The sequence below is a fragment of the Microcaecilia unicolor genome, chromosome 8 (assembly GCF_901765095.1).
Source record: "Microcaecilia unicolor chromosome 8, aMicUni1.1, whole genome shotgun sequence".
NCBI lineage: Eukaryota > Metazoa > Chordata > Amphibia > Gymnophiona > Siphonopidae > Microcaecilia > Microcaecilia unicolor.
Genome location: NC_044038.1, coordinates 234,109,795 through 234,133,991, shown reverse-complemented (window position 1 = coordinate 234,133,991; position 24,197 = coordinate 234,109,795). Strand labels below are relative to the sequence as shown.

At 46.4% G+C, this 24,197-nt stretch overlaps 1 protein-coding gene across 2 annotated transcripts in view; it reads right to left on the bottom strand.

Moving 5' to 3' along the window:
• Positions 1 to 10,430: 10,430 nt before the first annotated feature.
• Positions 10,431 to 24,197, bottom strand: part of MYL9 (myosin light chain 9) — a 40,274-nt gene continuing 26,507 nt past the window's right edge. For both annotated transcript variants that reach the window (XM_030211177.1, XM_030211176.1), the window contains exons 2-4: positions 22,377 to 22,579; positions 13,836 to 13,997; positions 10,431 to 12,090 (exon numbers count right to left, since the gene is read on the bottom strand). In XM_030211177.1, coding sequence (XP_030067037.1) covers positions 11,918 to 12,090; positions 13,836 to 13,997; positions 22,377 to 22,560 — 519 coding nt within the window. In that variant the 5' untranslated portion in view covers positions 22,561 to 22,579 and the 3' untranslated portion in view covers positions 10,431 to 11,917. The remainder of the gene's footprint in view (positions 12,091 to 13,835; positions 13,998 to 22,376; positions 22,580 to 24,197) is intronic.

Sequence of the window (24,197 nt, the reverse complement as noted above, 5' to 3'; positions counted from 1 at the left end):
CCCTCCGAGTTCCAGGGTCCTCTCTCCCTCTGAGTTCCAGGGTCCCCCTCCCTCCCTCCAAGTTCCAGGGTCCCCCTCCCTCCCAGTTCCAAGGTTGTCATCCCTCCCTTCGACTTCCAGGCCCCCTCCCTCCAAATTATAAAGTCATCTATTTTACCTCGTCAGGGTTACGGCAGCAGCAGCAGCAGCAGTAAAAAGCGTGCAGGCTCGGTGTTTAGTTCAGTTTTCTCTTCTCTCTCTCTCAGCTCTGGTCCCGCCCTTGCGGAAACAGGAAATGAGGGCGGGACCAGAGCTGAGAGAGAAGGGAAAACTGAACTAAGCGCCGAGCCTGCACGCTTTTTACCGCTGCTGCCGCCGTAACCCCGATGAGGTAAAATAGATGACTTTTAAAATTCGGAGGGAGGGGGCCTGGAACTTAAAGGGAAGAGGGAGGGAGGGAACAAACTTCTGGTGGGTGAAATATTGGGGGTGCTTGAGCACCCACAGCACCTATGGAGTCGGCACCTATGACCAATGTCACCTCTTTTCCATCAATGGCTTTCCCTAGATCAGATTGATTCTGAGAAGTTAAGGTAGGGCAGTTAAGGGGTCCTTTTACAAATGTGCGCTGAAAATGGCCTGCGCTGGTGTAGACACGTGTATTTTCAGTGCACCTACAAAAAAGGGCCCTTTTTTGCCAAAAATGGACATGTGACAAAATAAAAATCAGCCAATGTCCATTTTGGACCCGAGACCTTACCGCCACCCATTGACTTAGCGGTAAGGTCTCATGCGTTAATTGGGCGGTAATTGTCAGCCCACGCACACTGCCGATCACCACCTGATTAGCGCCATGTGGTAGAAAATAGAAATTATTTTACTGCCGCACATATTGGACACGTGTAGAAATTAGAATTACCGCCAGGGGTACACGGTAGCCGGGCGGTAATTCTAATGATGTACATTGTACGCACATGGGTTGCCTACGCATCTTAGTAAAAGGGGCCCCTAAGTTTGTTCAGAAAATTTTGTATTCAGGATATTCTTAATGTAAAAAAACAAAACAAAACCCCATGTCAACGTCAACTGTTTTCTTAAGATCTGCTCATCCCGATATTGATCCACCACAAGACAAACTGCATTTATTTGATGTTTTAGTCTCTATTGTTTTTCAAAAATGCTGACACCTTAAACCCCACATTTTGGTAGAATACTCTGGCACTAGAGGGAAAGGGAAATGGGACTCAATATACCACCTTTCTGAGGTTTTTGCAACTACATTTAAAGTGGTTTACATATATTCAGGTACTTATTTTTGTACCAGGGGCAATGGAGGGTTAAGTGACTTGCCCAGAGCCACAAGGAGCTGCATTGGGAACTGAACTCAGTTCTCCAGGATCAAAGTCCACTGCACTAACCACTAGGCTATTCCTCCACTCATTCCACCAATAAGAGCCAACCTCATCAGTGATGTCACAATGGCTTGATTGTCTGATACTTGGCTCACTTCTGATGTCATAAGGGAAAGGGGAAAATGGAAATGGGACTTGATATACTGCCTTTCTGAGGTTTTTGCAACTACATTCAAAGTGCTTTACATCTATTCAGGTACTTATTTTGTACCTGGGGCAATGGAGGGTTAAGTGACTTGCCCAGAGTCACAAGGAGCTGCAGTGGGAATCGAACCCAGTTCCCCAGAATCAGAGTCCACTGCACTAACCACTAGGCTATTCCTCATTAGTGCCTGTATTAACCTGCACAGAATGTTCAGAGAGGTCTAGCATGGGAAACAAGGAGCATGCCAGGCACTAGCACAGATAGCATGCAAATATAGTGAAGCTCATGCAAATGAGGTCATTTTTGTATTCCTCCCCAATGCTCAGAAAAGAGCACCTGAAACAAAATTGCTTTACTGCTGCAGAAAACTAATGACAGGTTGGAGCAGGCATTAGGGTGTTGGAAGAGAGGATTTCGTATGATTCTCCTGCTTCTCTCATGATTCCTTCTGCAAAATCTGCCAGTTTGGATTGCTTTTGGAGGCAGAAGGAAGCCTGTGCAAGCTCTTAAGCGCTGGTTGTGAGAAACAGCAGACCAATCTAAAAGCACACATTGGCGTCTGTTTCCTGCATCTAAATTTAAAACATCCATGCTAAAATAAAAAAAAATAATAAAAATGCATAGTGAAAGCACACATTGGTGTCTGTTTGCTGTGTCTAAATCAGTGGTGTAGCTACGTGGGACCTGGGGGGGGGGGCCCTGGGCCCCCACAGATTTGGCCCTGGACCTCCCTGCCGATGACCCTCTCGACCCCCCTCCCACCGTCGCCTGCCTTTGCTGGCGGGGGACCCCAAGCCCCACCAGCCGAGATCCTCTTCTTTACGCAAAAGGCTTCCTTCTGTTCTGACGTCCAGGACGTCAGACTCATAGAACAGAGCTTTGCAGATCAGCTGATCTGGAAGGCTTCATTCTGTGAGTCTGACGTCCTACATGTACAACGTGAAGGGCATCAGAAACAGAAGGAAGCCTTTTGCTGAAAGAAGAGGACCTCGGCTGGCGGGGGTTGGGGTCCCCCGGCAGCAAAGGTAGGCGACGGCGGGCTGGCGTTGGGAGGGGGGGTCCAGAGGGTTGTCGGCAATGGTGGGAGGTGGGGTTGGCGCCACCGGGGGGGGGGGGGGCTAAAATGTGCCCCCTCACCTCGGGCTCTGGACCCCCCTCCCGCCGAAGTCTGGCTACGTCCCTGGTCTAAATATGTGTCCAATCTAAAAAAAAAATGTAAAATGCTCATATTTAGGCCACAGAAAACAGACACTAATGTTTCTTCGCATTGGAGTTTTACCAGGCACGTGCGCACAGGAGTCAAGCTTACCATGGGAACTCTTCTGCATAAGCGCCAGTACAACCCTCCAAAGCCAAAGCACAATCCTCCCGCTAAATTCCCTAATGCTGAATGCTACGAGCGTGCCTAAATTTGCTTCTCATTAGCGTTGAGCATTAGGGCGTTGTTCCTCTGCGCTGTTCTGGTGGTATTTTTCCGGTGCTATTTTGTACAGCGCCAGTGTTTTCAGCACTGGGGCCTCTATGTTTGATTTATAAATATGAATGTAAGTCCTCTGAAAAATCTAATATCACAAAACAAACAAATGGTGGCAACTATTAGAAAAATTAATCTTTCAGACAATATTTTATCTAACATTTCTCAACACCATAATTATTCTGTTTTGCACCAGTTACGCTAAGGTTTTCATTTCATTATAATTTTTTAAAGAAAGGTCTAAAGACATTACTTTTGACAAATGTGTGATGAACAAATGATTATTGATAATGTTAAATGATTTTTAAAGGTTACTCTTTTCATCTATTTTTATTTTATTTAATACATTTATACCCCACATTTTCCCACTAGTTGTAGGCTCAATGTGGCTAGCATAGAACCGTAGGGAAGACTACAGTACAGAAAAGTACAATTAAACAATGAAAGAGTAAGGGCACCCCGACACAATAGACCATACAAAAAAATAAAAACCCAACAAAACAGAATAAAACCAAAACAGACCATGACAAAAAAAAAAACAAAAAACCCCACAACAAAATAACCCAAGACAAACTAGACTTAATCAAGCTGGATTATGTTTTAAAGCAGATTTATGATTCTCACTAGATACTAAGTGTGGATAGTGAAGTCAAGCCATAGGCAGGTGCCAGGACTTTCAAGTGACAAGCTGTGGGCTTTCTCAGTAATTTATGGCTCCTCCACTTCTTTGTACCCTTCAAATTCGTACCAATTCAAAAATAAATCTATTTCATCAGGCCCTTTTGTCGGGACTTTTATGTCGGGAAACTTTTTTTGTTTGGAACTTTTTTGTCTGATTTCTTTTGACCAGGTGCCAAGAGCAAGGTAATGAACAATTAGGTATCATATAAACAACAAAGGTAGCAAAAGGTAATACATAGTTACAAGTTAATAAGATCGAAGAATCTTGCTGAAAACCAACGTTTTATTTTCTAGTTTTTTTTTTTGCTGTAACCCACTATGAACTATATAAATGGCGTTAACGGGTTAACTATAACATTTTCACAATGCATAATTGTCTCTGCTGGTAATTGTTATCTGATTGCATGTTACTACCATAACTTATAACATTGTATATCATTTCATTAGAACTTTTTAAAAATTGTGCCCTTTCTTTCTTTTGATCTTTTTATTGCTTTTTTGTTTTGTTTACATTTATAATTGTAACTGTAATTCTCTTTGTACCACAATCTGCAGCAGAGCAGGGGAAAGAGCTCTGTGCTGGAAAGCCTTGTTGGCAGGGATTTGCTCCCCAGAGGCACTGGAGTGGTCACCCGAAGACCCCTTATTTTGCAGTTGGTTCACGTGTCGGCAGAGGATCGCCAGAAAATAGCTGGAGATGAAAATGGCAATATACCCTGACTTTGTTTTTTTTTTTTCCAACTTTCTGTGATTATATCCATAAGGACTTTTGATGTTTTTAATTTAGACCCCTGAGGGAGGCGTTTGTACACCGAAACACGGCCGGTGTCAAGTCATTTTCAGAATAAAAAGGACTGCATTTATCTCCATCCTGAAGGCCCAGTGTTGCTTTTTTCTATTTGTATGCTTTTATTACTCTGTAAATTGATATTGACCAACTGTTCATATCAAACATATAAATGACAAGTGACTGACTCACCCGCAAATGCGCAGTAGACTTCCCTCTCTGTCCCGCCCTCGTGTCAAGATGTGATGACGTCAGAGGGCGGAACAGAAAGGGAAACGGACGCTGCCGCTGGAGCCTAGAGACGAAGGAACATCACCGGCACACCAACCTCCACCACCCTATCCCCGAGCGCTTTCATGTCAGTGCAGGGGGCCCGGCGTGGAGGGGGGAGGGAGTGGCGGCGAGGAGGGTAGCTGGACATGGGGAGAGCGCAGGGCAGAGAGGAGGGTTGCTGGACATGGGGGGGAGAGAGCAGGGTCGGGGGGAGGCCAAGGGAAAGAGGAGGGTTGCTGGATATGACGGGAGGCCAAGGGAAAGAGGAGGGTTGCTGGATATGGGAGGACAACAGGGCAGAGAGGAGGGTCGGGGGGGGAGGCTAGGAGGGCTGCTGGACATGGGCGGAGGGCATGGGAGAGAGCAGGGTTGGTGGACAGGGGGGGCAAGGGAAAGAGGAGGGTTGCTGGATATGGGGGGAGGGCAGGGGAGAGAGCAGGGTTGGTGGACAGGGGGGGCAAGGGAAAGAGGAGGGTTGCTGGACATTGGGGGGGAGGGCATGGGAGAGAGCAGGGTTGGTGGACAGGGGGGGCAAGGGAAAGAGGAGGGTTGCTGGATATGGGGGGAGGGCAGGGGAGAGAGCAGGGTTGCTGGACATGGATTGGGGGAGGGGAGGGCAGGGGAGAGAGGCAGTTTGCTGGACATGGATGGAGGTGAGAATTATTACATTTTGTAAAACACAAATCTCGCCCGTTTTAACGGGCTTAACGGCTAGTATAAATATAAGACAAAAAGTTACAGACCCCTGACGCAGGCAATACATGCTGAAACACGGCCGTGTCAGGTTCTCTTATTATAACAGATTATCCACACTGTTTACAAAGCCGCACTGGCGGTGCAGTACTGCCAACACAACCCATTCAGTTTGAATGGGCTGTGTGCCATTTTGCCTCTTCATTTGATGGTCACTGCTGTTCGTTTTCTCCTGGCATTTCTGTGGAGACCTTTCTCTTGTTTCTTCCTTTATGGGTATGCACATGGAACAACATGGGTGCATCAGATACATGAAGGGACACAGTGGGCCACATTCAGTAAACAGCGCCAAAACAGGTGCTGAAAAATTCAGCGCTAAGTACTATTCTATAAAGAGCATTCGCCTTATCTAGAATAGCGTTTAGCACAGATCCTGAGCCTAACTTTTGGGCACCAGACTTACACCTGTTAAAATTTGGTGTGAATGTCGGTGCCCATGTTAGACAGTATACTGTAATTCCAAGTGCTTTTTGGAATGCCTCAATATGCCCCAAATGCCCCCTTTTGAGATACCCACCATGGCAGTTAGGTGCCATGTTTTACAGTATAGCACACAGCTGGATGTGCGTGCAAATTTTAATAAATGCCAATTAGCATCATATGAATGCCATACTGGGTCAGACCAATGGTCCATCCAGCCCATTATTCTGCTTCCTGCTGTGGCCAATTCAGATCACAAGTACCTGACAGAATCCAAAATAGTAGCAAAACTGGAGAATCCCAAAGAGTCGCAAGATTCCATGCTACTGATCCCAGGGACAAGCAATGGCTTTCCCCACGTCTATCTCAATGGCAGTCGATGGACTTTTCCTCCAGGAACTTGTCCAAACCTTTTTGTTAGCACCCAATTATTGATAGTTTAGAGCTCATTAGCCAATTTATTTGTGCGAGCATCTTGGAAGAGTGCCCGAAGTTGGCCATGCAACTTTGAGCACCATCTATAGAATCCAGAAGAATATGCCTGGAAATATGCAGAACACATACATATACAAGCCCCAAGTAACAGCACAAATATGCAGAAAGCAGTTTGACACACAGGTTCATATAGTAAAGATTATTTTATTTTTATACATATATATTTTTATTATTATTATTATTTTTTTTACAAACAGATTTGTATTTAGCCTCCGAGTAAGAGTATCCATTGAAGAGACGGGCTTCTCAGATGCTTTAGGAAGGAGAAATGGAGGGAAAGCTGGTTAGCATCAGACCTGCTCCAGATCGGTCTCAGCCATCAGAATTGGATGCATTTGGCCTCAGTGTGTTTTAATCCTGCAAATTCTTCAAATTTATCCCAACTGTTTACAGATAGAGTGTATGTTCACTGAATGGAAAATGATCTCACATCCAAGAGGTGTTCCAAACCCATTGGCAGTGCTATCGAGAAAGTGAGAAATACCAGGTAGGAAAGTTGAATGATTTAATTCTAGCAGTTACATTGGTCAGTAAGTAGGCTCTGATACCGTTTTAAAGATTGGTGTTGTTACTACGTCAAGGACCAATTAGAAGGTGTAGCACATGAGCTTCCAAGTACCCAGGAAATCTAGACTGCCCAACTTGACATTTCGTTCTTTAGATTGTAAGCTCATTTGAGCAGGGACCGTCCTTCTTTGTTTATTTTGTACAGCGCTGCGTAACCCTAGTAGCGCTCTAGAAATGTTAAGTAGTATACAGGTGTCTTCTTCAACAGGGATCTGTGAGGTCGCAAACACTCATGACCTTCATCTTTTTATTGGTTCTTCAAACAGAAACGAGTCTTCAGCCAAACTACCCCACAGATGGCTTAGAGAAACACCATTTACTATACTTTGAGCTGATCAGAACATAACATACATAGTAGATGACGGCAGAAAAAGACCTGCACAGTCCATCTAGTCTGCCCAACAAGATAAACTCACATGTGCTACTTCTTGTGTATACCTTACCTTGATTTGTATCTGCCACTTTCAGGACACAGACCGTAGAAGCCTTGCCCAGAACTAGCCCCACCACCCAAACACCAGCCCCGCCTCCCAATCTCAGCTAAGCTTCTGAGGATCCATTCCTTCTGCACAGGATTCCTTTGTGTTTATCCCACAGAAAGGGAGGGGATTTTGATTTTCAGGTATAGATCAAGGCAAATTACATTAAGGGACAGAAGGAAAGAATTATGTGATAGCTCCAGAACCAATAAGTGAAAATGCTCAGATCTCTTCTAATGGTGCAGAACATATCCTCATAGTACTAAATAAAACTGTCCCCCGCCTTTTGTATATGCTGCCCCAAATTGTGCTCCCCAAGTTGTGCACACATTTTAATTGAGTAATGAGCAAATAACTAGCAATAATTGGGTGCTAACAACCAATTAATACAGTTAATTGGCTCCAATTAGGATCTGCACACGCAGCTTGCTAAACGCTCTTCTGTAAAGATCTGCGCACAAATCTTGTAGCATGCAACTGAAAAGGGTGTGTGACCATGGGATGGGCATCGACAGGTCAGGGGCAGAGCCGTAGTGAGGGGAGCTGACACCCGGGGCGGGTCGCCGCTGCGCACCCCCCCCCCGGGTGCAGCACGGCACACCCTCCTCCCGCTGGAGCGCACCCCTCCGGAGCGCATACCTCCCCCCCCCGGAGCGCATACCTCTCCCTCCCCCCCGGAGCGCATACCTGTGGCAAGGGACGGGCGGGAAGGCCAATCCGCCCCGACTGCACGTTGCTGGGGTGTGTCGGCTCCGCGCTGGTTCACTGCTCTCTCTGTCCCGGAACAGGAAGTAATCTGTTCTAGGGCAGAGAGGGCAGTGCACCAGCGCGGAGCCGACACCCCCCAGCGGCATGCACCCGGGGCGGACCGCCCCCGCCCCCCCTTCCTACGCCACTGGTCAGGGGTATTCATTAAAGATGCAGGTAGTATTATAGAATTTGGGGAACTGCGCCTAACTTACGCTCCAGCATTTATACCAAGTTTCACATGGGGGAAATTCTCACTCCCAAAGTTGAGAGCAGATCCCAGCACGACAAACTATTCTATAAACATCACGCAACTTGAAGCACCATTTATAGAATAGCGCTCAGCATGGATTACTTTCCGCGCTCATATTTGGGCGCCATTTACTAAATGTAGTCGCGTGTATGCCGAGAGTAAGCACGAGAGATGAGAAGATAGACCAAAGATTGGAGACAGAACGTTTTATTCTACACTCCTCAGAAGACTTCCCACTGCCAAACTGAGGACCACCAGTCCTCTCCTGCAGAGCATTACCAGGAGGAACATAGTCACACGTCTTACCATGAGCAGAGTGGCACGTGGCACTCAAGAAGGACGGATACTGAGCTGTTTAAGCCGGGATGCAGATAAGCATGTGACCATGAGGCAAAATCTCCTCTAGCTTTCCTTGCTTATGTGCTTCATGTCCCAGGCTGGTCAGAAATCCTCAGTGTAAAGAGACGGTTCCGTCATACTGAATAGATTCACAGGGTAGAAAATTAAAGGGTCCCTTTTACTAAAGCTTACTGTGCACTTATGGACACCCGTTATTCCCCCAATTCTGTAAATGGCGACTAAAGTTGCGTGAGCATATCTGCATGTGCAGCCAGAGGCGTAGCCAGACAACAGATTTTGGGTGGGCCTAGGCAAGAAGTGGGTGGGCACCAAGTGTTCCCTTCACCCCTCCCCCCACCACCACCACCAAAAAAAATTATCTCAGCTGGTGAAAAAACGCTCCTTTCCACCTTTGCAGTCTGTAGCAGGCATGCACTGAAAGCTGAGTATGCGCAGGTGCCGGTATTGTGGACAGTAGCATTTTCATTACCATCAGGGGGAAGTCTTCAGCTGGCAGAGCTTGGGATCCCCACCGGCTACCGCTAAACATGTGCTAATGTTGGATGGGTCTGAGCCCTAAGTGGGTGGGCCCAGGCCCACCCAGGCCCACCTGTGGCTATGCCACTGTGTGTAGCCGATTTGCGAGTGCAACTTAACTGCTTAACAAGCTAATCAGCATCGATAATTTGCCAATAACAAGCAGTTATTGGCACTAATTAGAATTTACGCACACAACTTTCTAAGCATATTCTGTAAAGTGGTCCACGTCAATTCTAATGTGTGGATCATAAAGGGGGTGCAACTACATGGGTGGATTGAAGGCATTCCTGAAAATTACATGTACTGTTACAGAGTCCAGCTTATTTTCAAAAGAGATCGCCGGCCATCTTCCGACACAAACTGGGAGATGGCCGGCGATCTCCTGAATCTGGCCAAATCGGTATAATCGAAAGCCGATTTTGGCCGGCTTTAACTGCGTTCCGTCGCAGGGCCAGCGAAAGTTCAAGGGGGTGTGTCAGTACGGTAGCGAAGGCAGGACGGGGCGAGACGGGGGCGTGCATTGAGATGGCTGGCTTTGCCCGACAATGGAAAATAGAAAGCCGACCTTGATGAGAATTTGGTCCACTTTATTTGGTCCCTTTTTTTTCAGGTCCAAGTCCCAAAAAAGTGCCCCAACTGACCACCGGAGGGAATCGGGGATCACCTCCCCTGACTCCCCCAGTGGTCACTAACCCCCTTCCACCCTCAAGAAAACAACTTTAAAAACTTTTTTTGCCAGCCTCTATGCCAGCCTCAAATGTCATACTCAGGTCCATCGCAGCAGTATACAGGTCCCTGGAGCAGTTTTAGTGGGTGCAGTGGACTTCAGGCAGGCAGACCCAGGCCCATCCCCTCCCTACCTTTTACACTTGTGGTGGAAAATGGGAGCCCTTCAAAACCCACCACAAACCCACTGTACCCACATGTAGGTGCCCCCCTTCACCCCTTAGGGCTATGGTAGTGGTGTATAGTTGTGGGGAGTGGGTTTTGGGGGGCTCAGCACCCAAGGTAAGGGAGCTATGCACCTGGGAGCTATTTTTATTTTTGACTTTTTAGAAGTGCCCCCTAGGGTGCCCGGTTGGTGTCCTGGCATGTGAGGGGGACCAGTGCACTACGAATCCTGGCCCCTCCCATGACCAAATGCCTTGGATTTGGCCGGACTCAAGATCGCCGGCTTCGGTTTCTATTATGGGTAAAAACCGATGCCGACCATCTCAAACCCGGCCATCTCTGACATTTGGGTGGCCCCAACCGTATTATCGACAAAAAAAGATGGCTTGACATCTTTTTCGAAAATACGGTTGGCTCTGCCCCTTTGCGGTGCCGTCCTCGGAGGTGGCCGGCGCCGTTCGATTATCCCCCTCAATATGCCCAATCTGCGCCTAAATAAGACATAGGTTTCAGTTGGCGTAAATGGGCTGCGCCTAAATTTTAGTCAAGGGACAGCCACTACGTGTATTCTATAAACCAGGCCTAACATTAGACGAGGTTTATAGAATACCGCTAAGCATGTGTTTTTCGGCACCCTATATAGACTCTGGCCCTATATACCTATGGGCTTCTTAGAATTTAGCACATGCTAAGCTTTAGTAAAAAGGCCCCCTATGTGATTGCGAACAATTAACACTTTCAGGACTGGTGGCTTTGACTCTTTCAGCCTCCCTTTTCTCCTTTCTCTGACTTCCTCCCTCTGCTTTAATCTCATTATTCACTTTTCCTTTTCCCTCCATTTCTTATTCCAAAGTCTCCTTCTGCAAACATCTCCAGCGGCTTCTCTTTCCTGGCAATGTAAAGGAAGCTCCTGGCGCAGGGATCTCACAGGAAGGGGCGTTTTGAATGGCTGCAGCTTTAGAAAGGAATTGATGAGCAAGATTGTCTAGAAAAAAGTGCTGGATTGGCAGGTCTAGTATAAAGCTTCCAAAATCACTTCAAAGCCTGGGTTGCTATCCTACCGAATTTTGTGACTTTGAGTCCCTTGTTTGTCTGGGAAAACTTAAAAAACTGCAAAGCCTACATTGTAGTAAGATGGGAATCAGTCAACCCACCGGGTTCTGGGGATTTCAAGTCACCTGGTTGGCAAAACTGATATGGAATGGATGTGGTCAGCGCGCGGGGAATTTTGGAGTGTTTAGACGGAATTTTTTCCGCATGAGGACACCACAGCAGAAGGCTATAAGATATCGACAAAGTCGGAATCCTGCTTGGGATAATTAAACTCTTTGTGTTGCTGTGGACCACCCTCGGAGTCGCTAGGTGCCACCTTTTTTGTTTCTTAGAGGTGACATCATAATGTTAGAATGTACTCACTGGATGACTTTGTTTTGCTAAATTTGTAAAGTTCACCTTCTTGGCATGAAAGTTTGGGAAGGTGGTGATAAAGGCACAGCAGGATAGGTGGTGCTACTTCTACCACAGGTCAAGATATCCTTTAGTGAATAAAATGATCAGAGAACTGTCTGTGATAATACAATGAAGGTACTAGGGAGGGAGTCTAAAGTCCATTCAGGCGGTGTGGGCTTAGAGGCTACAGGGGGAGTTGAGTGGCTGGGAAGGATGAGCAGGTGTCATTTGGTCTAATCATCCTTATCTTTAGCCCCGTGCTTCAGGATACGAGTGAATTCCACGTAGTTAAAGTTGCCTTTTTTGTCAATTGGGGCTTCACGGTACATCTCATCCACTTCCTCATCCGTAAAACGGTCCCCCATGGTGGTTAACAGCTCGCGAAGGTGGTCTTCGTGAATGAAACCTGCAAAAGCAAAGGAGGGGGAAGAGGAGAAAATAAAAACAATTTTGAAAAGAAAGAAAGAAAGAAATTAGAAAAGGTGCAGAGAAGGGTGCCGAAAATGATAAAGGGGATGGGACAAATTCCCTATGAGGAAAGGCTAAAGTGGCTAGGGCTCTTTAGCTTAGAGAAAAGACGGCTGAGGGGAGATATGATACAGGTCTGTAAAATAATGAGTGGAGTTGAACGGGTAGATGTGAAGTGTCTGTTCACGCTTTCCAAAAATACTAGGACTAGGGGGCATGCGATGAAGCTACAATGTAGTAAATTTAAAACGAATCGGAGAAAATTTTTCTTCACTCAACGTGTAATTAAAATCTGGAATTCGTTGCCAGAGAATGTGGTAAAGGCGGTTAGATTAGCGGAGTTTAAAAAAGGTTTGGATGGCTTCCTAAAGGAAAAGTCCATAGACCGTTATTAAATGGACTTGGGGAAAATCCACTATTTCTGGGATAAGCATCATAAAATGTATTGAACTTTTCAGGGATCTTGCCGGGTATTTGTGACCTGGATTGGCCACTGTTGGAAACAAGATTCTGGGCTCAATGGACCTTTGGTCTTTCCCAGTATGGCAATACTTACGTACTTATGAAAGAAAGAAAGAAAGAAAGAAAGAAAGAAAGAAAGAAAGAAAGAAAGAAAGAAAAGGTGTAGTGTGATACAAACATACATCCTGTTGTATTTTCACTAGCCACAGGAATGCACAATTACACAGGCACAAACTATTTCTGGCATATGGCTACCTAAAAATGCAGGTTTACATCTGAAATAATCTTACTTTGTTCCTAGTCCATGTTCCAATCAACAGCCCACTCACACCACCAACCTTTTGAGGAATTAAATGCTTGGCAGCCCAGTGGTAAATCCTATATAATAAAAGGCACCTCCAACATTCTGAAGCTGACTGCATGGCTGAGGCATTCCTGCTCTCTGTATCCATCTCCTGAATTGACATCACGTACTTCCGGGTTCATCACAAGCAGAAGTGACCAACCACACGAGGTTTCTCGGCTTCAGAATGTTGGAGGTACATTCTATTAAATAGGATTGGTCAGTTCCTTGAAGCACAGCCAGAGCTCAGCGTCCTGCACAGTAATGCTCAGACACCAGAGAGAGGGTGGGGGGGGGGGGGGGCTGATACCAGAGAGAGGGAGGGAGGGGGGCCTGACACCAGTGTGTCACACACACACTCTCTCTCTCTCACAGTCAATGTATTTCTCACACACACTGTATCACATTCACTTTTGTGTCACACAGTCACTCACACACGCTCTTGGTCTCATACACTCAGTCTCGCAGAGAGTCTGTGTCTCACACACACTCTCTCTCTCGCACACACTGTATCTGTGTGAAACACACTCTCTCTCTCTCACACTGTCTCACATACGCACTTGCGAACACTCTCATTCTCACACACACACATTCTCTCTCACAGACATACTCGCACCCAGACTCATTCTCTCTCTCTCTCTCACACACACACACGCACATTCACTCTCTCTCTCTCACACACAGTCACTCTCACATATACACTCCGAGGAAAACCTTGCTAGCGCCTGTTTCATTTGTGTCAGAAACGGGCCTTTTTTACTAGTATCAAATAAAACCCGGTGTCCTCTGAAGGCATTAATGCTACAAGATACACACGTATCCGCAGGTGCATGCATGCATGAACCAGAAACAGATAGCAAAAATCAGGGTGTCTCTACCTGACCCTTCTTCATCAAAGCAGGCAAAGGCATTGCGAATAACGTCTTCGGGGTCTGTACCATTCAACCTCTCCCCAAACATGGTCAGGAACATGGTGAAGTTGATGGGGCCTGGAGCTTCACTCATCATCCCTTCCAGATAGTCATCAGCGGGATTTTTTCCTACGAATATGAGACAGAGAGCATAAACCACTGGTGCCAGGTGGCAGTTTTGTTATTTCTTGGATACGGCATTGGTATGTTCCAGTTTGGTGTTTTCGACGTACAGAATAGGAGCAGGGCCGTGCCTAGGGTCTCCGGCGCCCCCCTGCAGTTGGCCCCGCCAGCACGCCCCCCCCCCCGAAAACGATCGCTACACTACCCGCCCTCTTCTCCCCAGATCCTTTTCCTTTAAATTTACCTCTCCGGCGCGCGGCAGTGTAGCGTTAGTGAGAAGGAGGCGGCGCTCCCCCGCCCCGACGTGTCTTCTTTCCTTCGCTCAGTGTCCCGCCTTCTTCTGACATCATTTCTGACGTCAGAAGAAGGCGGAACCGAGCGAAGGGAAGAGACTGACACGTCGGGGCGGGGGAGCGCCGCCTCCTCACTAACGCTACGCTGCCACGCGCCGGAGAGGTAAATTTAAACAAAAAAAAAAGGACAAGGATCTGGGGAGAACAGGGCGAGGTAAGCATGGTGCGGCGGGGCGCCCCCCAGAGGATGGCGCCCTCCTGCCATGCTTACCTCGCTTACCGTGTCGGCACGGCCCTGAATAGGAGAGTAATTCAGACCTAAAAAGGGATTAAGCTGGTGGAAAGTGCAAGGGCCCTGGGATTATGCAGAGTGTACCAGGAACCTCAGTGGCTAAAAATGAAATATACAGGTGCCCGAGTAACCTAGGATAGCATTTTGCTCTGGTAAATATCTTTTAGGAAGTCCCTCATTATAGGATTATACAAAACAAAGTTTCATATTTAAAGTATAGAGGATCCTTTTGCAAACGACCCAACTTAACCTTATAGACCCACCCACATGACTCCTGTTTTGATGATGGTTATACCTCAGACCATGTCTCCCAATCTCCTTATGCTCATCCCCCAGTCTTTTCTTCTTAATCTTCGCTACACCATACCCCTCCCGATCTCTTTTCCCCTTGCTTATCCTATCCTTGTTTACCTCTCAGTGTTAATTCACACATTCTTAAAACCTTACTATGTTTACTATAGTTTGTAATATTCTCCTCACTAGATTTTGTAATTCTACTTAAGTGAAATTGTGATTTTCAAAACTCAAATCTGAGATGTTTTTCTCTGCAGTGTGTGCAAATCACAAGGGGGAATGTTGGGAGCAGGATTTTGGCATTCCCAAAACCTGGATGTTTTTTCTGCCATAATAGAGCAAAGCAAAAACATACAGGACTAAAAGCTTGACGTTTCGGTCTAGATCCGTTTCAATCATGCCTAGGTCAGAAAAAGCTGCCCTAAATGATGAAGATGACCACTTGAGGGATTAAGGAATGACCCCCCTTAATCCCCCAGTGGTTACCGATTCCAGATCACTACTACTACTTAACATTTCTAGAACGCTACTAGGGTTACGCAGCGCTGTACAATTTAACAAAGAGAGACAGTCCCTGCTCAAAGAGCTTACAATCTAATAGATAAGAGTGAGACAAATATAGGACAATCAAGCCATTGTGACATCACTGATGAGGTTGGCTCTTAGGCATTGGTGGAATGAGGCATTATGACATCACAATCTCAGCTCTGGTTAAATCACTGCTATATGTAATACTACTACTACTACTTAACATTTCTAGAGCGCTACTAGGGTTACGCAGCGCTGTACAAATTAACGGATAAGGACGGTCCCTGCTCAGAGGAGCTTACAATCTAAAGGACGAAATGTCAAGTTGGGGTAGATGAGATTTCCTGAGAAGAGATGTAGTGATTAGGTGCCGAAGGCGACATTGAAGAGGTGGGCTTTGAGCAATGATTTGAAGATGGGTAAGGAAGGGGGCCCGGCGTATGGGCTCAGGGAGTTTGTTCCAAGCATGGGGAGAGGCGAGGCAGAAAGGGCAGAGCCTAGAGTTGGCGGTGGTGGAGAAGGGTACTGAAAGGAGGGATTTGTCTTGAGAGCGGAGGTTACGGGTAGGGACGTAAGGGGAGATGAGGGTAGAGAGGTAAGGAGGGGCTGCAGATCGAGTGCATTTGTAGGTGAGTAGGGATTCCATCCCACTCCCTAAAGATGTGAAAGAAACAGTATATACCAGCCTCTATGACAGCTTCAGATGTTATGGCCAGCAAGCGGGTCCCTGGAGTAGCCTAGTGGTCGGTGCAGTGGACTATTTAGAGAAGAGAACCCAGGCCCATATCCCACTCTAACCGCCCTTTACCACATTCTCTGGCAACGAATTCCAGGGTTAAATTTACATGTTGAGTGAAGAAAAAGTTTCTGCGATTCGTTTTAAATTTACTACTTTGTCATGCTTGTAAACTTGATCATGTTTCTCCATTGTTCTTTCAATACCACTGGCTTCCTGTTTAAGATCATTTTCAGTTCAAAATTCTTGTGCTTTCTCAAAGGGCTCTCCATTCTGGAACTTCACGTTATCTCTTTGTCCAAATAAACGTCTTCATCATCTACTGAAATGCTTCTTTCTTTACCAATCCCTTCTTCTGCACCAGGGGCGTAGCCAGACTTCGGCGGGAGGGGGGGGGTCCAGAGCCCGAGGTGAGGGGGGCACATTTTATCCCCACCTGGTGCCGCCGACCCCCCCCCCAACAACTTTGACTCTCCCCGGTGCCAACCCTTTCGACCCCCCATTTCCGCCTCAACCAACCCTCCCCAGCCGCCGCCGTCACCCTCACCGTCGGGTACCTTTGCTGGCGGGGGACCCCAACCCCCGCCAGCCGAAGTACTCTTCTCCGGCGTGGCCGCATTGCTGGCTGATCTGCAAGGCTTTGTTCTGTTTCTGCGAGTCTGACCGTGCAGGACGTCAGACTCGCAGAAACAGAACGAAGCCTTGCGCCGGAAGAAGATGACCTCGCTGGCTGATCTGCAAGGCTTCGTTCTGTTTTTTGTGAGTCTGACCGTGCAGGACGTCAGACCCACAGAAACAGAACGAAGCCTTGCGCCGGAAGAAGAGGACCTCGTTGGCTGATCTGCAAGGCTTCGTTCTGTTTCTGCGAGTCTGACCGTGCAGGACGTCAGACCCACAGAAACAGAACGAAGCCTTGCGCCGGAAGAAGAGGACCTCGCTGGCTGATCTGCAAGGCTTCGTTCTGTTTCTGTGAGTCTGACGTCCTGCACGGTCAGACCCACAGAAACAGAACGAAGCCTTGCGCCGGAAGAAGAGGACCTCGCTGGCTGATCTGCAAGGCTTCGTTCTGTTTCTGCGAGTCTGACCGTGCAGGACGTCAGACTCACAGAAACAGAACGAAGCCTTGCAGATCAGCAACGCAACTGCGCCGGAGAAGAGGACCTCGGCTGGCGGGGGTTGGGGTTCCCCACCAGCAAAGGTACCCGACGGCGGCGTCGGGGTCGAGAGGGTCGTCGGCAGGGGGGGCCAGGGCCAAATCTACGGGGGCCCATGCCCCCACGTAACTACGCCACTGTTCTGCACCTGACATTCTACATTTCTCTTTTTAGTTTCCCACTTAAGGAATTCACTATTATATGACTTAGGGCCCTGTTTACTAAGCCACGTTATAGGCGCGATAACCATGTACATGCCTACAATATCCCTGCACGGTTCAAAGTTCGCACGTGCGCTAATTGTAGGCACGTTAAAAACGCTAACGCACGTTAGTAAACAGGGCCCTGGAAGAGCTGAACCATTATGTAGGTTTAAAAGCTGCCTTGAGGGCTTGCTTTTGTTAGCAAGTGGCGCACGCCGACTGCACGCTGCGACCAGAACTGGATATTTATTCTCTTCAGATTTCTGCACTATTTCTTTGTGCTCTCTCATTTTGATGTGGTTCTTTTCTTTCCTAAGTGAACTATGGCGTTTCTTTCATTTATTGCTGTTTTGAATTTTAAATTTGCTTTTAAATTGTAAACTGTTTTGCTGTATTATGTCTAAAGAAAGGGGGGGCCACACAAAGTGTGGCGGTGAACGTAATCTAAAAATAGGTTTCGAAAATACTGATTTGGATGTCTTTGTGAGATAAACGTCCAAATGCAGACGTATGTCACTTTTTGGAGGTTTTTCTCTTTTGAAAATGAGCCTGTAAGTAACGCTGTTATATGAAAGGAAAAATATTCAAAAGCGTTTCTGCAGTTGATAGTGGACGCCATCCTCACACGTGCTTTTTTGTAAGAATTTTCTCTGGTTTATGGATTACTAAGTATTTGATATACCCACCTTTGGTACATAATACAGCAAAAGTGGGGGAAGATAGGCTCTTTTCAATCAATGGGGGAGACGTATAATTAAATTAAACGTAATGTTTATTATAACAAGTTGGCTCAACACAGCTGTGTTTCGGCGCCATAGCACCTGATTGTTGTTGTTTATTGTTTATAGCTATATTTATTTATGTTTTATATTTGTTTTTGTAGACTCCTGAAGAAGGTGCTACGGAGCCGAAACACGGCTGTGTTGAGCCAACTTGTTATAATAAACATTACGTTTAATTTAATTATACGTCTCCCCCATTGATTGAAAAGAGCCTATCTTCCCCCACTTTTGCTGTATTATGTACCAAAGGTGGGTATATCAAATAGTTAGTAATCCATAAACCAGAGAAAATTCTTATAAAAAAGCACGTGTGAGGATGGCGTCCACTATCAACTGCAGAAACGCTTTTGAATATTTTTCCTTTCATATAACAGCGTTACTTACAGGCTCATTTTCAAAAGAGAAAAACCTCCAAAAAGTGACATACGTCTGCATTTGGACGTTTATCTCACAAAGACATCCAAATCAGTATTTTCGAAACCTATTTTTAGACGTCTTTCTCTGAAGTCCGTCAGAAGGATGTCTAAATCTCAAGGGGGCGTGCCAGAAGTGTGTTCAAGGCGGGACTTGGGCATTCCTAAGACTTCGACGTCTTTCAGCCATAATGGAACAAAACAAAAATGTCCAAGGCTAAAACTTAAGACATTTTGAGCTAGACCTGTTTTTATAATGAAGAGCTGCAGTGGGAATTGAACCCACTTCCCCAGGATCACAGTCTGCTGCACTGACCACTAGGCTAGTCCTCTACTCTATGCAAGAGGTGCCCCAAATGACCAGATGACCACTGAAGGGAATCGGGGATCACCTCCCCTTACTCCCCCAAATCCCAAACATTTTTCCAAACAGCATTTTCAAAAGGAAAAGATAGACTTTGTAGAAAATGACCTTTCCTGTTCTGATTTTGGACGTTTTACAAAAAACGTCCAAATTCAGACTTAGATGTCATATCCAAAAATGCCCTTTCTGTATTTGACTTGCCCAAAAAGTCTCAAGGAGCAGCAGTGGAAATGGAACCCATGTTGCCAGGATCAAAGCCCACTGCACTAACCATTAAACCACTCCTCCTCTGCTTTGGAAGTCTTGCGTTTGGACGTCTTTTGTTGGAAAATGGACCCAAAAAAAAAAAGGGACGTCCAAATCACAAGACATCCATAGCATTTTTGAACACAAAAGATAGACATCTATCTTTTTTGAAAATGACCTTCTTTCCTGTTCAAAATTTGGATTTTTTTTTTTGTTTTGTTACATTTGTACCCTGCGCTTTCCCACTCATGGCAGGCTCAATGCGGCTTACATGGGGCAATGGAGGGTTAAGTGACTTGCCCAGAGTCACAAGGATCTGCCTGTGCCTGCAGTGAGAATTGAACCCAGTTCCCCAGGACCAAAGTCCACCACTCTAACCACTAGACTACTCAATGTGGCCGCGCAGGCTTCTACATGGAATGTTGCTAGTGGAATAGCAACATTCCATGTAGAATCTCCAATAGTAGCAACATTCCATGTAGAATCTCCAATAGTATCTATTTTATTTTTGTTACATTTGTACCCTGCGCTTTCCCACTCATGGCAGGCTCAATGCGGCTTACATGGGGCAATGGAGGGTTAAGTGACTTGCCCAGAGTCACAAGGAGCTGCCTGTGCCTGAAGTGGGAATCAAACTCAGTTCCTCAGGACCAAAGTCCACCACCCTAACCACTAGGCCACTCCTCCATTCCATGTTATTTGTAAAACGTCCAAATTCTGATTTAGACGTTCTATCAAAAATGCCCCTCTATGTAACACAGTAAGTGACGGAACATAAAGACCAGCACGGTCCATTCAGAGTGTCCAGAAAAGTGGCCAGGGTTGTACCTGCCGCTCTGTGCAGGTTATCGCCCCCCCCCCCCCACTTTGTTGTTAGGGTTGTACTTGCCACTCCTCTATGCTCTCTCGTTTTAAAAATTATCACCATTTTCATCCCCACCTCCTTCTGCGGAGGAGCACTCCAGGCATCTACCACCCTCTCCGTGAAAAAGTACTTCCTGTTGTTGCTTTTTGCTTTCCCCTTGCAGCTTTATTTCGTGTCCTCTTCTCCATTTTTGGAAAAGGTTTGTTTGTTCATTTATATGCTTGTATCACCAGTGTCTTCTGAGTCCGGGACATTGTGTCTCAAACAGTGGGAATTATGTAATAAGAAGACTCTATAATATGACGAAGCTGAAGTCCAGTAGCGTTGTACCAGGATTATCAACCTACTGCCAAGACTCTTGAGGTTTAGTAGATTAGATAGTGCAAAGTTATAATGCAAAACCAGACTATAATAGGAAACCATCTAAAGAAGAAGAGTGTTAATGTACATTCATATGTGATCATGTGATATTAGTGAAAGATTAGTATTAAGTGATATTTTGGCATGCGATATTTACCTATAGCATAACTATAGCATGCCAAATGGTCTACGGCAGTGGTTCCCAAACCTGGTCCTGGAGGCACCCCAGCCAGTCAGGTTTTCAGAAGATTCACAATGAATATTCATGGAAGAGATTTGCATGAAGTGGAGGCAGCCCATGCAAAAATCTCTCAATGAATATTCATTGCGGATCTCCTGAAAACCTGACTGGCTGGGGTGCCTCCAGGACCAGGTTTGGGAACCAGTGGTCTACGGGTAGCTTAGGGGGTGGCAGTAGGAGAGGAAGGGTCTTCATTAGATAATACAAAACTACAAAACAAATGATTAACTAGGATCCCCCTCTGTAGGGTTACCATATGGCTCCAGAAAAAGGAGGACACATTGATCCAGTCCAGGTTTTGCTTCCATTGAAAGCAAGGGAAGTAAAACCCAGACTGGCTTAATCTGTCCTCCTTTTTCTGGAGTCAATCCTAAATCAATATACTCTCTTATGTTTTACTGTTCTGGTATATGCTTGGAGGAAAAAGCCTCAAAAACGGATAGATACAGGGCCGTGCCTAGGGTCTCTGGCGCCCCCCTGCAGACCATCAGTTGGCGCCCCCCTGCCCCCCCCGGACTTTTAAATTTACCTCCCTCCAACATCTGTGCACCGTCGCGTTGTATTTAAAAAAAAAAAAAAACAACCTTACTCCTCCGCTCTCCTCCATCCCATATTCGGCGCTTTAAATTTACCTCCCTCCGACGTCTGCGCAGCGTCAGTGAAAGCGCTGCCCGTCTGACGTCTCTCCACTAGCCCAGCCTTCCCTTCGCTCATTCGTTCCCTCTGTGTGTCCCGCCCTCAAGGAAATTACATCAGAAGAAGGCGGAACACAGAAGGAACCAACGAGCGAAGGGAAGGCTGAGCTGGTGGAGAGACGTCAGACAGGCAGCGCTTTCACTGACGCTGCGCAGACGTCGGAGGGAGGTAAATTTAAAGCGCCAAATCGGGGACGGAGGGGAGTGGAGGAGTAAGGCTGTTATTTTTTTAATACAACGCGATGGTGCGGCGGCGCCTTGAAGGCAGGCACCCCCTGCAGCACTTACCGTGTTGGCACGGCCCTGGATAGATACTCCTTCGATGGACTTCAACCTAAGGGAGTTCTATCTAAATCATCACAGGTTTAAAAAACCTCCCAGATTTTTTTAAGCCTGTGATGATTTAGATAGAACTCCCTTAGGCTGAAGTCCATCAAAGGAGTATCTATCCGTATTTGAGGCTTTTTCCTCCAAGCATATACCAGAACAGTAAAACATAAGAGAGTATATTGATTTAGGATTGACTGTTGAATATCTTATACTCTACAAGCTCTAATTTAGACATATAGAGTTCACTCCTTTTTCTGGAGCCATATGGTAACCCTACGGGCCCTCTGATGATGTGGCCACATAAGAACTCGGAATAACTCCTGCTACTTTAGTGATGGCATGGAGCGTTAATGCCCTACTTCCTGAAGAGTCACGCTGGTACCTCCCAGGCTACTCACCCATTTTGTCTGCCCTTTCCGACAGCCTTTTATGTGTGTGTATGTTTTAATCCTACAAAGCTGCCTGCTACTTGCAAGTCCTCAGAGACATCTTGCCTCCATCTTTGATTTTCAACTCCTGCCTCTAAGCATTCTGGGATCTGTAGTTCTGCATTTCCTACTATTGTTCCCAGCAGGCCCGAACCGATTACCTAGAGATGCCAGCATGTCGTGCAGATCCTCCTTGTCAATGAAGCCATCGCGATTCTGGTCGATCATGTTGAAGGCTTCCTTGAACTCCTGGATCTGGGACTGATCGAACATGGCGAAGACATTAGATGTGGCGCGCTGGGGCCGCTTCTTGGTGGTTTTTGCTTTGGTCTTCTTGCTAGACATTTTGATGACTGGGGTTTTCCTGTGGAGCAGGAGGGAAATGAAACTTAGATACTATAGCGATGAGAGCGGCAGCAAATGAAAACATGGTGATAAATGAGAGTTATGCAGAAATTCAGCAGAGGTGTGGGACACTGCATTTCATTTCTATTTAAACTAGGAAAATGTACACATTGCTCAAGTGTCCCTCAGGTGTACAAACTACTATCAGGCAGGGCCACTGCAAGGGTTTCAGGTACCCTGGGAAGAGAGGTGTGGTAGCCGTGTTAGTCCACTTTTAAAGGTAATCAATAGAAATAAAACAAAATAAAACATGGAAAAGAAAATAAGATGATACCTTTTTTATTGGACATAAGTTAACTACATTTCTTGCTTAGCTTTCGAAGGTTGCCCTTCTTTGTCAGATCAGAAATAAGCAAGTGTTGGTAGATGACAGTATATATAAGTGAAACATTTCAGTGACAGTCTAACAGGATGGGGGTGGATAGGTGAGAGGAGGGTGACAAACAGAGGGTGACAAGCAGAGGTACCCTGGGAGAAACTTCGGTCTTGTGTTTCCCCCCCCCCCCCCCCCCCACACACACACTGTCGATTGGTTTCCAGGCCATGAGATTTTGATAACTGGACTAAAAAAAAAAAACCATGGCTACCCTAACACTGCCCCCCTCCCAAATCAAACCTTAAAAAAGGAATAATTGGACATTTCAAGCGGGGCATCTCCATTTAGGCAGTACAATGCCACAAGGTGGAATCTGAGCATCTAGATTCTCTTATAGAAATACTAGTGTCATCTAGTACTGGTGAAGGGTTGTGGGGGGGGGGGGGGGGGGGGGGGGGGTTACAGGTCAGTGGTCTGTCCACTGTGCTGTTCCAGCATCCTGGTACCAGTTAAGTCATACCGATAGATGCCTCCTTCTGATGCAGCTGTGAAACTAGGGGTATTGGGAGCTATTTTAATTATACTGTCAAGAGTAGGGTTTCAGAATTCCATTCGCCACTATAAAAATTTCTAGTCGCTCTCTTGTGGTGGGCTGATCTTTCTCCTTCCACCCACCATGAAGATGCAGACCATCTTTATCACTTCGGACTTTTGCTACAGTCAAGGTTTAGCACTGGAAGGGAGACAAACTAGTCTCTCAGTCCCCAATCTCCTGTGAGATATCTGCTAAACTCTCTCCAGGTTCAGTGCATTTTTTTTTTGTACATTTAGGAATAAGCTTTACAGAAATCCACCCAGACTACCAGGCACAAAGCTGTGAGGCTTTTCAGCAAAGCTCCCATTGTTTGGAATGAGCAGAAAGAGACCTTATCTGCTCACTGCACATTCTCTGCATTCCGTTCCCATCCTCCCCCACCCCCTCCTTGGCTGGGCCTGGGCCATGCAGATCCTCCTCCCAGCCCTGGTGCTAGGCATTAAAAAAAACGCAACAGGCTTCCAGTTTCCAAGCAGCTCAAAGGAACTGGCTTTTTAAATTGCCTTCCCCTTGGGCCTCTGCTTCCTCCAAATTCATCCCATCCCCGCCTGCTTAAGGCCTCCAAACCGGTTAGCACCCTGTTGGAAACATGGAGATCTAGACCAGCAGACAGGGGCAAAGCTCTCAAGTCACCAGAAGCAGAAAACGACCTGTTCAGAGAAAACT